Source organism: Chlorocebus sabaeus, chromosome 21, assembly GCF_047675955.1.
Source record: "Chlorocebus sabaeus isolate Y175 chromosome 21, mChlSab1.0.hap1, whole genome shotgun sequence".
Classification (NCBI taxonomy): domain Eukaryota; kingdom Metazoa; phylum Chordata; class Mammalia; order Primates; family Cercopithecidae; genus Chlorocebus; species Chlorocebus sabaeus.
Window position 1 is genome coordinate 50,012,662 of NC_132924.1, and position 13,993 is coordinate 50,026,654.

Sequence of the window (13,993 nt, forward strand, 5' to 3'; positions counted from 1 at the left end):
AATTAATAATAAAAGGTATTATTATTGGCTAAAGGGAGAAGGAGAAAGGGTAAAGCATTATCTGACTTCACACACGTTCTTCTATTACTGTTGGTAGAAGAAAGTGGAAACACAAAGGACAAAATATGCAAACACATGTGGTTCTTTATTTAGATGGTGACAGGCATTTTGCTACAGTAAGAGTTAAGAAAAATTGGTGTCAGGGAAATTTTAAATGAAGAATTTACTAATTCCAAGATATCCAGACAGCATGACTGACTCAGTTTGACCTTTAATTTGACTCATAACTATCTGAATACTTAGAAGTAGCATATTTTTGAGAGAAAGAAGTAGATGAAGGGACAGAACTCTATACCTGAAATATAATTTTAATTTTAAGGTTTTTTTTTTTTGTACAATTGTATTTATGTAATTAGGTAGCATTGGAAATACTCATTGAATACTAATTCAGTTTTAAAGGTTATTAAAAGACAATTTAATTTGTCACAGAGCATCAGTATTGCTCATATTTTTATTGAGAGTAGATTAAGTTGAAAACAACATTTAAAGAAGTGTTTAAGTACATTTTGACAAGTAAACATTTCTGCTCTCGTGTTTTTACATCTGATCTCAAATACTGCTCCCCACACAAAGTAATTCAGAAGCCATGGCTTAAAAATAGATAATAAACACTGATGCTTTGTGTAAATACGTACTAAGAATAACATGCCACTAGATCTAGCGTTTGACTCCTTGGATGACAGTGAATATCAATGCCTGTTATTTGTCATTCTGAAATCTGCCGGGTGATTATTCTTTTTATTGGTGCATCCTTCCAAACATATTTCATCGCACCATGTGCACGGGAGTTCTTTAGGCGGGTGTTGGAACTGGGTGTCGCCTGGCTGGCCCCTCTCCCCTTTGCTCGCTCCCTTTCTCGCCCTCGCCCTCTCGCCTCCCTCTGCCTCCAGCCCCCTCTGCTCCTTTGGGCTCACGCCCCCCTCCTCCCCTTCCAGCTGGCGGGGGCTGCGCTGCCTCCCAGACCTAGCAGACCTGCTCAGTCAGCTGGGGCCCCCTGAGGACAGTTGCCTCCGGAGCCGCCAGGACCTGCCATTCTGCGCGGAATGGCAGCGGCAGCAGCATCCCCGCCAGAGGCGGCGGCGGCGGCGGCGGCCACGGCCACCACCGCGGACGCTATTGTTCCCTGGTGTTAGACGCACTCTCCCTCCTTCTCATCTGAAGCGAACAATAGCAGGAAAGAGCTTTGCTCTCTGTACTCTTTGGGAAGACGTTCCAAGAGCGGAGAAAAATTCCCTGCCGAGCGCGCTACGGCTCTGGACCCTGGAGTGGCTGCGGGCGGCATGGGGCTGCAAGCCAGGTGCTGGGCGTCCGGGAGCCGGGGCGCTGCGGGGCCGCGCCGGGGCGTCCTGCAGCTGCTGCCGCTGCTGCTGCTCCCGCTGCTGCTGCTGCTCCCGGGTGCCGCCGGCAGGGCTGCGGCACAGGGCGAGGCGGAGGTGCCCACCCTCTATCTGTGGAAGACTGGTAAGTGGGACGGAGTTACCTTTTCCCCATCTTCACATCTAGGGGCACATTAAGGAGCTGATGGGCTTCTGTAGGGACCCCGGTGCTTTTGGATGGCTCGGTTATGCTGGGATCCTAAGGTAAAAAGTATGATTTCTTAGGAAGCAAATAGGTCATGTCCGATGCAATTAGGAAAGAAAAGCATAACAACTAAGAGGCAACAGTGAGTAGCTGGAATATTTCTCTCGCAGCTCCGTAATGAGGGCAACGCTGCACTTCCATAATGAAGTGCAATATTTTTAACCTCTGGATTTTCATTCTACTAGGAGTTTCTTAAACACATTTCTAGCAAAGAACAAGCAGAGTTTAGCCTCAGTCTTTATTGTTCAGGCAAGCAATATGCTCGCTGTCATGACATTTGTGGATATAGAGTTGAATTTGTTAACTTTAGCTTTGTGTTATGTGGGACACCCAGAAACAAGCCAAGTGAGGGCGGTTCCAACAATTAAAGGCGAATGGGGCTCCAGTGAGCCTTCCGGAAAGACTGAAAACTCAATTCTTAACTAGCGAATCGCAGGATTTTTAAAGTGTACAACTTTGAGGATGTCTGGATTCAAACTTTCCCTTCCTTCCTTGAGAATTATTTTGCTTTGTTTTTCAACCAGCCAACAAAAGCAGCTACTAACTGCCCATCAGTACCCCCTGGCAAAGTGCTTGGAGGTTCTGGCAGGGGCCGTGACAGGCAGGAAAACAATGCGAAGTGAGGCATTACTAACCCCTTTTCTGCGGGCTCACTTTCTCTGTCCATTAAAAAAACATTGAGAATTCTTTAGCGGACCTGAAACTTCACATGTTCGTAGGAATAAAGTGGGAGAAGATTATCCCCGTTGCTTAGAGCTAGGGGGTAATTTAAGAATAACTCGGTCATGCCAAACATTAAGAGAATGTTGTAGTTGAAAGGGAAAGTATGTATTCGTCACGGGGTTGCAAACAAGTTTCAGGGAGTGAGTCTCTTCCTGCTTCAACCCATCTCTGTACCACTGCTGAAGAGACAGCTCAATTTATTCTACGATTGCATCAATATCGATATCTGAAATTTTTAAAGAACTTGCAGCTATCTAGACATTTAATAGGGAGATTAAACAGAAATGTATTTAAAGTCAAAGTACACAATTTGTCTTAGAATATTACATGAAACACATACACATTTTTAAAAGCAAGATTATTCTCGCTAACATCTTAAGTTTGCAGATCCGTTGAGTAATGAATTCAAATAAAATAAAACTAATTTATTTCAATTTGAAACAAAGAGTTGAAGATCTCTAATTTAGCCTAAGCTAGGGTTTTACCTGTTAAAAACACATTCATAATGACAAACATTAATCAAATTATAATTTACCGTTAAATGGTATTATATGGATGCTTGGGAAGAGCTTCTTAGGTAAGTCAGTGTAAGATAAACTAGTACTTGCCTAGTTGAAATTTATACTAGCAAAGTAACAAGAACCAAGCAATAATTCAGATGGAAAACAGTCCAGCCAACATTCACTGTACAGCATCTGAGGTGTCAATATATGTCATCATAAACGTCACGGAAGTAACACAAGCCAATAAACAGCTTAAAATAGTGGGAAGCTCTCAGAAACAATGGTATGGAGACCTTGATTCCAGTGCCAGTCCCAGCTCTTGCCAGCTATAGGAATTTTGGCACTTCACTTAACTTTTGACCCTTAGTTTTCTCAACCGCATGTAAATGTGATGACACCTTAAAAAATAGTTCATTCAATTGGAAAGCAAAATAATGACTTCTTTATCATTTTTTATCAAAGGGAAAGGAGACTTTAATATGTTTGTAATGGAGTTGAAAGTAGTTCTCAGAACTAGAGAATATTTAAAGAAAAAGGATATACCATAAATGAAAATTTAGAGGTTACAGAATCACTATGTGTGTATCACTTGATGAAAATAAACAGGCAAGAAGGGAATTGGAAGAGAAAAGAGGTGAGATACTCCAGAATGTCTATTCCAATAGGGTAAGGTTGGTCTTGGTAAAGAGGATTATAGAGAATCAGATTAATGGTGAGATTATTGAATTAAAATGATATAGTGAAAGTTGTTACACTGGATGAAGATCTGGGACAGGAACTCAAACTGTGTATGTTACATGCTGTAGAACTTTGGTAAAGTCATTAATGACTTTGGTTCTTGGCTTTCTATTTTGTAATATTCATTAAATAGATAAAATGATATTTAAGAGCCCATTTGACCCCCAAAGTGCTTCATATATATGAATACATATGTCAGATACATGTATTATAAATACACACATAAATACATATATGCAACAAATAAGGGTGTATAAAGTTGACCCTTGAACAATGCACAGATTAGGGGTGCTGACCCACATGCACAGTGGAAAATTTATGTATAACTTTTGACCCCTCCAAAACTTAACAACTAATAGCCAACTATTGATCAGAAGCCTTACAGATAACATGAATGGTCAATTAATACATATTTTGTATGTTATATGTATTACATACTATATTCTTACAATAAAGTAAACTAGAGACCAAGAAATGACATTTGGAAAATCATGAGGAAGAGACAGTATATTTACTATTCATTAAATGGAACTGGATCATCATAAACGTCTTTATCTTCATTGTCTTCACATTGAATAAGCTGAGGAGGAAGAGGAAGATAGATAAGAGGTTGGTTTTGTTGTTTCAGGAGTGGCAGAGGTGGAAGAAAATCTGCATGTAAGTTGAACTGCCCAGTTCAAATCATGTTGTTCAAGAGCCAACTATACACATGTGTGTATACATATAATATATTCACATACAATACTAATTACTTATACATTATATGCAATCTTAAATATGTATCTATCTATATATGCTTTATTAATTCAACTCACAACAAAGAGTTATTGAGGACCTAAAATATGTAACCATTGTGGTAAAGACTGAATGGGATACTGCCATCCCTGCTCTTGAGAAACTCACAATTAACTGTTTTAAAAAATTTATTATTGAACTGATTATAGGTTTTAGGAGAAACTCACAATTAAACAATACTATAAATACACAATTACAACATAGCATACCATACACATGAATAGAACATTATAAGAACAGAGAGGTTACTTGACTGATAAAGGAGGTGTGAAGGGTTTCAAAGATAATTTAATATATGATCTGGGTCTTGAAGGATGAGTTGGATTTTGACTGAGGAAGGAGTAGAAGGCCATTCTAAGCAGAGAGAAGAAAGAAAATAAAAATGAAAAGGCACAACAGCATTCCTAGATCTGGAAGTCCCAGTAGTACACTGCACCTCAAGCCCAAGATGTTGGATAGCAATGAAAAGATTTCATGCCAATCCAGTGAGATAGGACCAGATTATCAATAAACTTTCAAACAATGATAAGATATTGGAGTTTAACTTATAAGCAGGTGGTAGCCACTGGAAATTTTGAGCAGAAGAGTGATATTTTGTTTGTCTAGAATGAAGAGAGATGAGTTTAGAAGCTGGAAGGCCAGTGACGTGAGTTGTTGACTGAGAGACAAAGGGGAACAGAACTCTGACAATAGAAGTTATAGTGAAGAGTGAGTAGAAGAGGGTTTGAGGTCACATTGAAGTAATATTAGCTTAGGTTTAGGGTGCAGGAGATACAGTGCCTTCCAGGGAAAGTAGGAAAATGCCACCAAGGTTTCTATTATGCCTGTAGCCAGTAATGGAGGTACAGGGTATGAAAAAAGGAAGAACAGATTTCTTAGTGTTGTTAAGAAGAATATCAATTTAATTCAGATATACTGAGCTTGAGGTAGCAATGACATATTTAGACTAATATATCTCATGGGAAAATTAGTGAATGGGTGATTCAGTTTAGGAGAAGGAGTTAGGCCAAAGGTGTAAACATGGAACTCAATAAATATATATTTCAATCCATGGGAGTGGGAGGGATCATTAAAGCAAGGAAAATATTGAAAAGAAGAGCCAGGATATTTCACAGAGAATATTGAGATATAAAGGGCCACAGTGGGAGAAAATCTAGAGGAACAGGCTAAGGAAGTATGGTCAGAAAAGGTACAAGGCAAATGACAAGATACACTAGATGAAGAAGGTATTTTATTAAGGAGATTGTGGCAAAAAGTATTTTAAAAATTTAGAAAGGCTAGGGATTCTAAAATATTTTAGAAAATATCAAGTGTGTTAACTTGGTAAGATAATTCACAGTGTTTTGGGAAACATTTTAGGTATAGAGATAGAGATATAAACTTGATTGGATAAAACGCAAGATAGTAGAAAAGATATAGTATCAATAAAGTTTAATAAGTGGTATGTAAGTCTCTCTACTACAGTGTTGTTGTTTTATAAGGAGGAAAACCCCAGAATTTAAGATATTAAAATTTATTTATTAAAATATAAAAGTCTGTTGGGCAGGGTGGCTCACACCTGCAATACCATAACTTTTTAGAGGCCAAGGTGGGAGGATTGCTTGAACCTAGGAGTTCAAGTTTACAGTCAACCATGATTACACCATTGTACTCCAGTCTGGGTGACAGAGCAAGATCCTGTCTCTAAAAATTCATTAAATCAATCATATATAAAAGTTAAGATTTGCAGCACTTTTGTATCACAGTCATTTCAAAGATAACTTATCTTTGAATAATTGGAAAATATATTTCATACACACAAGAGGCATAGCATTCATATCACTGAAAGATGAATAACTACTGTTACTAGTAGTTGTTAATGGCATTTGCACTTTTTGTTTTTTAAGATGGAGTCTCACTCTTTTGCCCAGGCTGGAGTGCAGTGGCATGATGTTGGTTCACTGCAACCATTGCATCCCAGATTCAAGCTATTCTCCTGCATCAGCCTCCTGAGTAGCTGGGATTACAGGTGCCTGGCACTATACTGGGCTAATTTTTGTATTTTTAGTAGAGACTGGGTTTCACCATGTTGGACAGGCTGGTCTCGAACTCCTGAACTCAGGTGATCTGCCCGCCTCAGCCTCCGAAAGTTCTGGGATTACAGGGACATTTGCACTTTTTATTATTCTAGCATATGAGATTGTTTCTATAATAATTATGGTTAGTTATATTCACTTGGCAATTCCAAATTAAGAGTGCCAATGAATTAAGCAAAATGCAACTGACTTAGCATTAATCAGACAAAAATATCGAATACATAAACTTCTATCAACTTCTGTCGTAGATATATTTTCAAAAATATCTTAATGAGTTAATTGAATTTATTTTCATAATGATGAAATTATATTGAAATCCAATAAACATGTACATAATAGCCATTATTTAGAATTCAGGTGATAGGGTATTTACAGGTGTGTGTTTTCTGTCAAGGAGTATACTCACATTAAACACTTTTAAACTGGATTCATGTAATGCAGGACATTGCCATTATTGACAGTCACTGTGTCCTTTACACAGTAATTGCATTAAAATTATGCTTTTGTTCTTCAACTTTAGTAAAAACAATGTTATCTTTTTTTAACTTTTGTGTACTTATGCTAATAGTACTTATTATTCTGCATAAAACATATTCTCCAATGTTTATGGAACTATATCTATTTTAATTCTACCTATCTTTAATTAACAAAGGAGAGATGAATATCATTCCAGGTAGTCATAATATCAGGTAGCATTATCCTAGCACAAGTGTTTTGAACTTAAATTGTTCTTACAATTTACTTTTATTCAGAATGTCACATCGTTTTCTCATTTCATGAATGAGAAGGATGGAATAGGGTAGAGAGAGGATGGGTGTCAACATTAATCAATCTGGGGCAACATGGATGGAAAATATTCTATTCATGTTACCTACAAAGTTATTTTATCTTTCTGAATTTTTTTCCTTCATCTCCAATATGGATTAATGGGATGCATTCTATAGGGGTTTTCTGAGGTTTAAATGTGGTAATGTATGTAATGTACTAGGAGAGTACCTGAAACATATTAAAAGTACAGTAAATGATAGTTTTTATTATTGCTATTATTCTATCAGATGGTACAATAGCTATTTAAGTTTATGATCTGGAGCAAGCCCAATAATGTGCATTAGCCTTCTCTTAAGCATCTTTTCTTTTCCAGTAAATGCACTAGAAATTACAAATTGATATAGTTAACCAGACTAGTAGATACTCCAGGTTATAAGGGAGACACCATTTTAGAATGGAAAGAACATAGACTTTGAGATCAGACAAATCAGTTTACATCTTTCCTCTACCTGACTGATTAAGTTAGATCAATTATCTGGCTTTGTTTTTCACCTTAGAACAATGACACAAGTTCGGAAGTAAGAAGGCATTTATGAGGTTTTTCTACAGGTAATAAACAGAAAGTATGTACTGCCATGACCTAAACGCGGCAGACATTCAAAAACTGTTAGTTCTCTTACCATTCTTTACCAGTTATTCGCCTAAAAATGACATAACTTGCAGAAATTTTACTGGTCTAACATACTTACCTGTTTTCTGCAACTAAATGACAGCATGAAAGACAAAAAAGCAAGTATAGAAAGAAATTATTGTATTATAGACATATTTTTTATTAATTTGTCACTTATATGTAGACAGCACGTACCAATGACTATAAAAATGTTTTGAGCACCAAATTTAGGGTTACTTATGTAAACAGAACGTATTATACTTCATTTTATTATTGTGTCTCAGGGGATTTCTCAAAAAGTTAATATTTTACGTTCTTGAAATTAACATTGTTTCCTATCACTTCTAAATTAAATGCTGTCACAGTATAGTTGCTTGTATTTTACACATTGCTTTGTTTTTACTTGGTAAGTGATCATTTAAATACATTTTAAAAACCACTGCAGTTTATGTCTGGTCTTTTTTTCTTTTGTAATTTACATAGCACCATCAGTGCTCAGAATTCATTAAAAATATATTGGTTGGCCGGGCGCGGTGGCTCACGCTTGAAATCCCAGCACTTTGGGAGACCGAAGCGGGCGGATCCCGAGATCAGGAGATCGAGACCATCCTGGCTAACACAGTGAAACCCCATCTCTATTAAAAATACAAAAATACAAAAAAAAAAAAAAAAAAAAAAAAAAAAGAGCCAGGCATGGTGGCGGGCGCCTGTAGTCCCAGCTACTTGGGAGGCTGAGGCAGGAGAATGGCGTGAACCTGGGAGGCGGAGCCTGCATTGAGCCGAGATCCTGCCACTGTACTCCAGCCTGGGCGACAGAGCAAGACTGCTTCTCAAAAAACAACAAAAAAAATAAAAGTATATTGGTTGGTTGGATCAAAAAGTCTAATTGTCAGGGAATTTTAAGAATCTTTAACTGTTTCAATGAAATTGGGGTAACTTAGGTAACTCCTTCTGAAAATTATACACAACTACCTGATTTGTAAAATGACAGCAGCCCCCAATCATAGCTGAGATTAAGAGTACAATAGGATGGCACGTAATCCAGATTTTCTTCTGCCAACTATTACTGTATAGAGGACTAGCCTGATGGTGGGGGGAAGGATTCTGACTAGGTTATTGGTCAAGTATGATTGTGGTTTAGGTCCTTTTAGGAGGAATTCAAGTTTCTTGACCTCTGATATGAGTTAGAATGAGAATACTGGATAGTGGGGTTTCTTTGCGAAGAGAGGATTGGAAGTCCCTCACTGTAGTGAATGTATAGGACAGGATCCCTTAGAATTAATATAAAGGCACATTAGACTGGCCCTTAATGAAGGAGGCACTGAGCATGTGGCACTTGAGAAAATGTATCTTTCCTACTACCAGAGACAGTGTAGACTGTGAAATAGAGATGCCAATGAGTCATAAGGTAGATATCTTTTCTAATTTTTTTCATGAGAACTTTACACTGATAGTTTAAAATGCATTCAAGTGATGAGAGCATTAAATGTTGTCACAGTAGAATTGTTTCTGTTTTATGAGTTGTTTTGTTTTTACTTCATAGGTGATCATTTAAATTAGTGTTTTAAGACACTACTGTTTATATCTTGTCTTTCTTGGTGTACATTGCACAGTTAGTTCTCAGAATTCATTGGTTACTTAGATTAAAAAATCAAATAGGTGGTTCCCATGCATATAGTTCCTATGTACCTAAACAGCAAAAAAGTATATATTAATGGGAAGTGATAAAACTATTAAAAGCATTCCTATATACCAATAAAGACCTAGCTGAGAAAGAAATCAAGAAAACAATCCAATTTACAATAGCTGCAAAAATAAAATACTTACAAATGAATTTAACTAAAGACATGTATAATCTCTTCAAGGAAAACTGCCAAACACTGATGAAAGAAATTGTGAATGCCACAAACAAATGGAAAAACATCCCATGCTCATGAATTAGAAGAATTAATATTGTTACAATGACCGTTGTGCCCAAAGAAATCTATAAATTCAATGCAATCTCTATCAAAATACCAATGCCATGTTTCACAGAATTAGAAAAAGAATCCTAAAATTCATACGGAGCCATAAAAAAGAACCCAAATAGCCAAAGCAATCCTTAGCAAAAAGAACAAAACTGGAGAAATCACATTACCCAATTTCAAATTATATTATGAGGCTATAGTAACCCAAACAGCATAGTACTAGTATAAAAATAGATCAATGGAATAGAATGGATTACCCAGAAATAAGGCCACATATTTTAAACCAACTGATTTTTGACAAAGCCAGCAGAAACATACATTGGGGAAAGAACTCTCCTTTCAATAAATGGTGCTGGGAAAATTGAATTTTCATGTGCAGAAGAATGAAATTAGACCCCTATCTCTCATTGCATACAAAAATCTACCCAAGAGGGATTAACGTCTTAAGCATAAGACCCCTAACTATAAGAATACTAAAAGAAAACCTATGGAAAACTCTTCTGGACATTAGTCTAGGCAATCAATTTATGACTGAGACCTCAAAGTCACAGGAAACAAAAACTAAAGTAGACAAATGAAACTTAATTAAACTAAAAACCTTCTGCATACCAAAATAAATGATCAACAGAGTGAACAGACAACCTGCAGAGCGGGAGAAAATATTTGCAAACTATTCATCCATCAGGAAACTAACATCTGCAGTATACCAGATATTAGAATATACTGTTTATCAGAATATACTGGAAGAACTTGAACAACTCAGTTTTTAAAAATCCCACTAAAAAGTGGGCAATGGACATGAATAGGCATTTTTAAAAGAAGACATACAAATGGTTAACAGGTATATGGAAAAGTGCTCGATATCCACTACGCGATTGGTGGGAATGTAAATTAGTACAACATCTATGGAAAACACTATGGAAATTTCTCAAAGAGATAAAAATAGAACATCCATTCAATCCATCAATCCAACTGCTGGGTATCTACCCAAAGGAAAAAAAAAATCAATATATCAAAAGACACCTATACTCATGTTAATCATGGTACTATTCACAATAGCAAAGATATGGAATCAAACATAGTGTCCATCAACAGAAGAATGGACATTGAAAATGTATGGTGTATATGTATACAATATAATACTATTGAGTCATAAAAAGAATAAAATTATGTGTTTTGCAGCAGTGTGGATATAACTAGAGGTCTTTAACTTAAGTGAAACTAGGTAGGCACAGAAAGTCAAATACCACATGTTCTCATTCATAAGTGGGTGGTAAAAATGTGTACACATAGATGTCGAGAGTGGAATGATAGACAAAGGAGATTTGTGAAGGTTAGGAGGTGAGAGGAGGGTGGATGATGAGAAATTACCTAATGGGTGCAATGTGTGTTATTTGGATGTTGGATATCCTAGAATTCCTGACTTGATCACTATGCAATCTATACATGTATCAAAATTGCACATGTACCCTATAAATTTGTCCAAAAATAGCATATTGGGAAAGGCTGAGGGAAACTAGGCAATACTTGGAGCAAGGATACCAAAAAGTAAACTATCTATTGTTTCTGATGCATAATTGGACCTAGCCAAAAAGATGCCATTGCATCCTCTGAAATGAAAAGTCCCAGAGAACCTGACTGCAAGCCTGAGGAAAAATATAAAGATGATCCTGTTGATCTCAGCCTTGATATTGAACGTTGTAAAAAAACATAAGGAGAAGAGATCTTAAACGAAGTAAATCGAGAGAATCAGTGAATTCCCAAGACTCCATCCACTTGAGGGAAAGGTCAGCAGAGAAAACAGAAAACTCATAAAGGATCAAAGAAGCAGAAGAAGTACCGGAGGGTGAGAGGCAGGTCCAGATCCTCCTCCTCTTCCTCCCAGTCATCTCACTCCTACAAAGCAGAAGAGTACATTGACGAGACAGGGAGAACACCACGGGCTTTGAGAAATCGAGACTGGGGACCAAAGACTTTGTGTCCAAGTGAAAGAGGAGGTGGCAGAGCTTGAGGAACCTTTCAGTTTCGAGCCAGAGGAAGAGGCTGGGGCAGAGGCAACTACTCTGGCAACAATAACAACAACAACAATTTTCACAAAAGAAACCGGGAAGAGGAGTGGGACCCAGAGTACACACCCAAAAGCAAGAAGTACTACTTGCATGATGACCTCTGGGTCAGCGCCGGTTCATGTTCTGGAAATCAAGCACCAGCCCCAAGTGGGCCCATGACAAGTTCAGTGGGGAGGAAGGGGAGATTGAAGACAAGAGTGGGACAGAGAACAGAGAAGAGAAGGACGATTTACAGTCCACAACTGAGTAGGGGCCACTCTTGACGGGATTCATTGCTCGGGGAGAGAGGCGCTGGGAAGACGGCTGGCGAGGAGCTAAACAGAAGAACCTCAAGAAGATTCTCAAAATCCTACCACCACCCCTTACCAGCCATGCATATTGTATTACCGTGGAAGGCATCCCTGGCACTGCCTCCCACTGGACAGAGGAGGCTGGCCGTGGAGCCCGGGGGTCAGGCCCAGCTCTTGAGCAGAACACAGCACATTGGGCTTTAGCTGTTTTTCTCATTTGTTGTTGGTGTGTGGGGTGGGGGCAGGGGTAGCATGGGAGAACGATGCTTGGATTAAAATGATTTTATTTTTAATAGACTATTTTTTAAGCAGTGTTAGATTTATAGAAAATTAAGCAGAAAGTACAGAGTTCCCTTATGTTCCCATTCTCCCACTATTTTCCTCTATTATTAGAATCTTTCACTAGTATGGTAAATTAGTTACGATTAATGAACCAATATTGCTACATTATTATTAACCAAAGTCCATGGTTTACATTAGGATTCACTCTTAGAATTGTACATTCTAAGGATTTTTATCAACTATGTAGAGATATTTATCCACCATTACCGTATTATGTAGAATAGTTTTACTACCCTGAAAATTTCCTGTGCTGCCTCTATTTCTCCCTTCCGCCTCCCAAATCCCTAGCAAAGACATATCTTTTTACTGTCTCCATATTTGTGCTTTTTGGAGAATGTTATATAGTTGGAATCATACCATATGTAGCCTTTTCAGTTGGGCCTCTTTTACTAGCAATAAGTGTTTAAGTTTTCTACGTGCCTTTTCATGGCTTGACAGCTCATTTCTTTTGAGTGCTGAAAAATATTCCATCCTTTGGCTATACTACACTTTGTTTATTCACTTACCTATTTAAAGGCATCTTGGTTGCTTCCAAGTTTGGGCAGTTATGAATATTCATGTGCATATTTTTGTGTGGATGTAAGTTTTTAGTTCATTTGCGTAAATACCAAGGAGCATGTTGCGGGATCATATGGCAAGAATATATTTAGTTTTATAAGAAACTGCCAAACTACCTTCCAAAGTGGCTGTACCATTTGGCATTTCCACCAGCAGTGAGTGAGAGTTCCTGTTTCTCCACTCCTCACCAACTTTTGGTGTTTTTAGTATTTTTTATTTTAGCCATTCTAATGGATGCATATCTTGTTTCAATTTGCAGTTCCCTACTAACATGATGTTTCATCTGCTTGTCATCTGCAGATGTTCTTTGGTGATAGATCTGCATTCTGTTAATTGTAGGAGTAATAGTAGCAAGACTAGGTAGCTAACTCTTAGCTGGCAGAGTTCAAAGTCTCAATCCAGACTGTGCTGCACATATTCCACTTTTTATTGTTCTGATAGAATGACACATACTGAAGATAATTGTTCAATAATGAAAAAAAACCACATGGGAATTAAGTAAGGAATAAATGTAGATGGTCCTACACTTTGCTCCCCCTTGAGAGGAATACCTTGGGAGTTATGAATGATATCTTAAAGTAGAAGGAAATAGGCAAATATAATAAAGATTACGTTAAGCCTGCAAGCTGGGGAAATTTTCAAGTGTAATACATACCTCCTGTAGCCCTAGCAGACTCTGGTACGGTTAATAAATCATGTAGCTGCATATCTACTTTTCCTTGCTTTGCACTGAGGAAGCCATAGTCTGGGAAAAAGTGGGAGATGCAACATTTTTATGAACTTCTGGGAATCAGCGAAGGTCCACTGTGCTGAAGCCCTAGTAAGTTGACCTGAAACCAAGTTGTTAAGTCAGC

At 37.7% G+C, this 13,993-nt stretch overlaps 1 protein-coding gene across 1 annotated transcript in view; it reads left to right on the forward strand.

The window, feature by feature from the left end:
• Positions 1-631: 631 nt before the first annotated feature.
• The window catches only part of THSD7A (thrombospondin type 1 domain containing 7A), a 486,308-nt gene continuing 472,946 nt past the window's right edge, over positions 632-13,993 (forward strand). Inside the window, exon 1 of the mRNA XM_007982032.3 lies at positions 632-1,521. Within this exon, the coding sequence (XP_007980223.3) occupies positions 1,341-1,521 (181 nt within the window). The 5' untranslated portion in view covers positions 632-1,340. The remainder of the gene's footprint in view (positions 1,522-13,993) is intronic.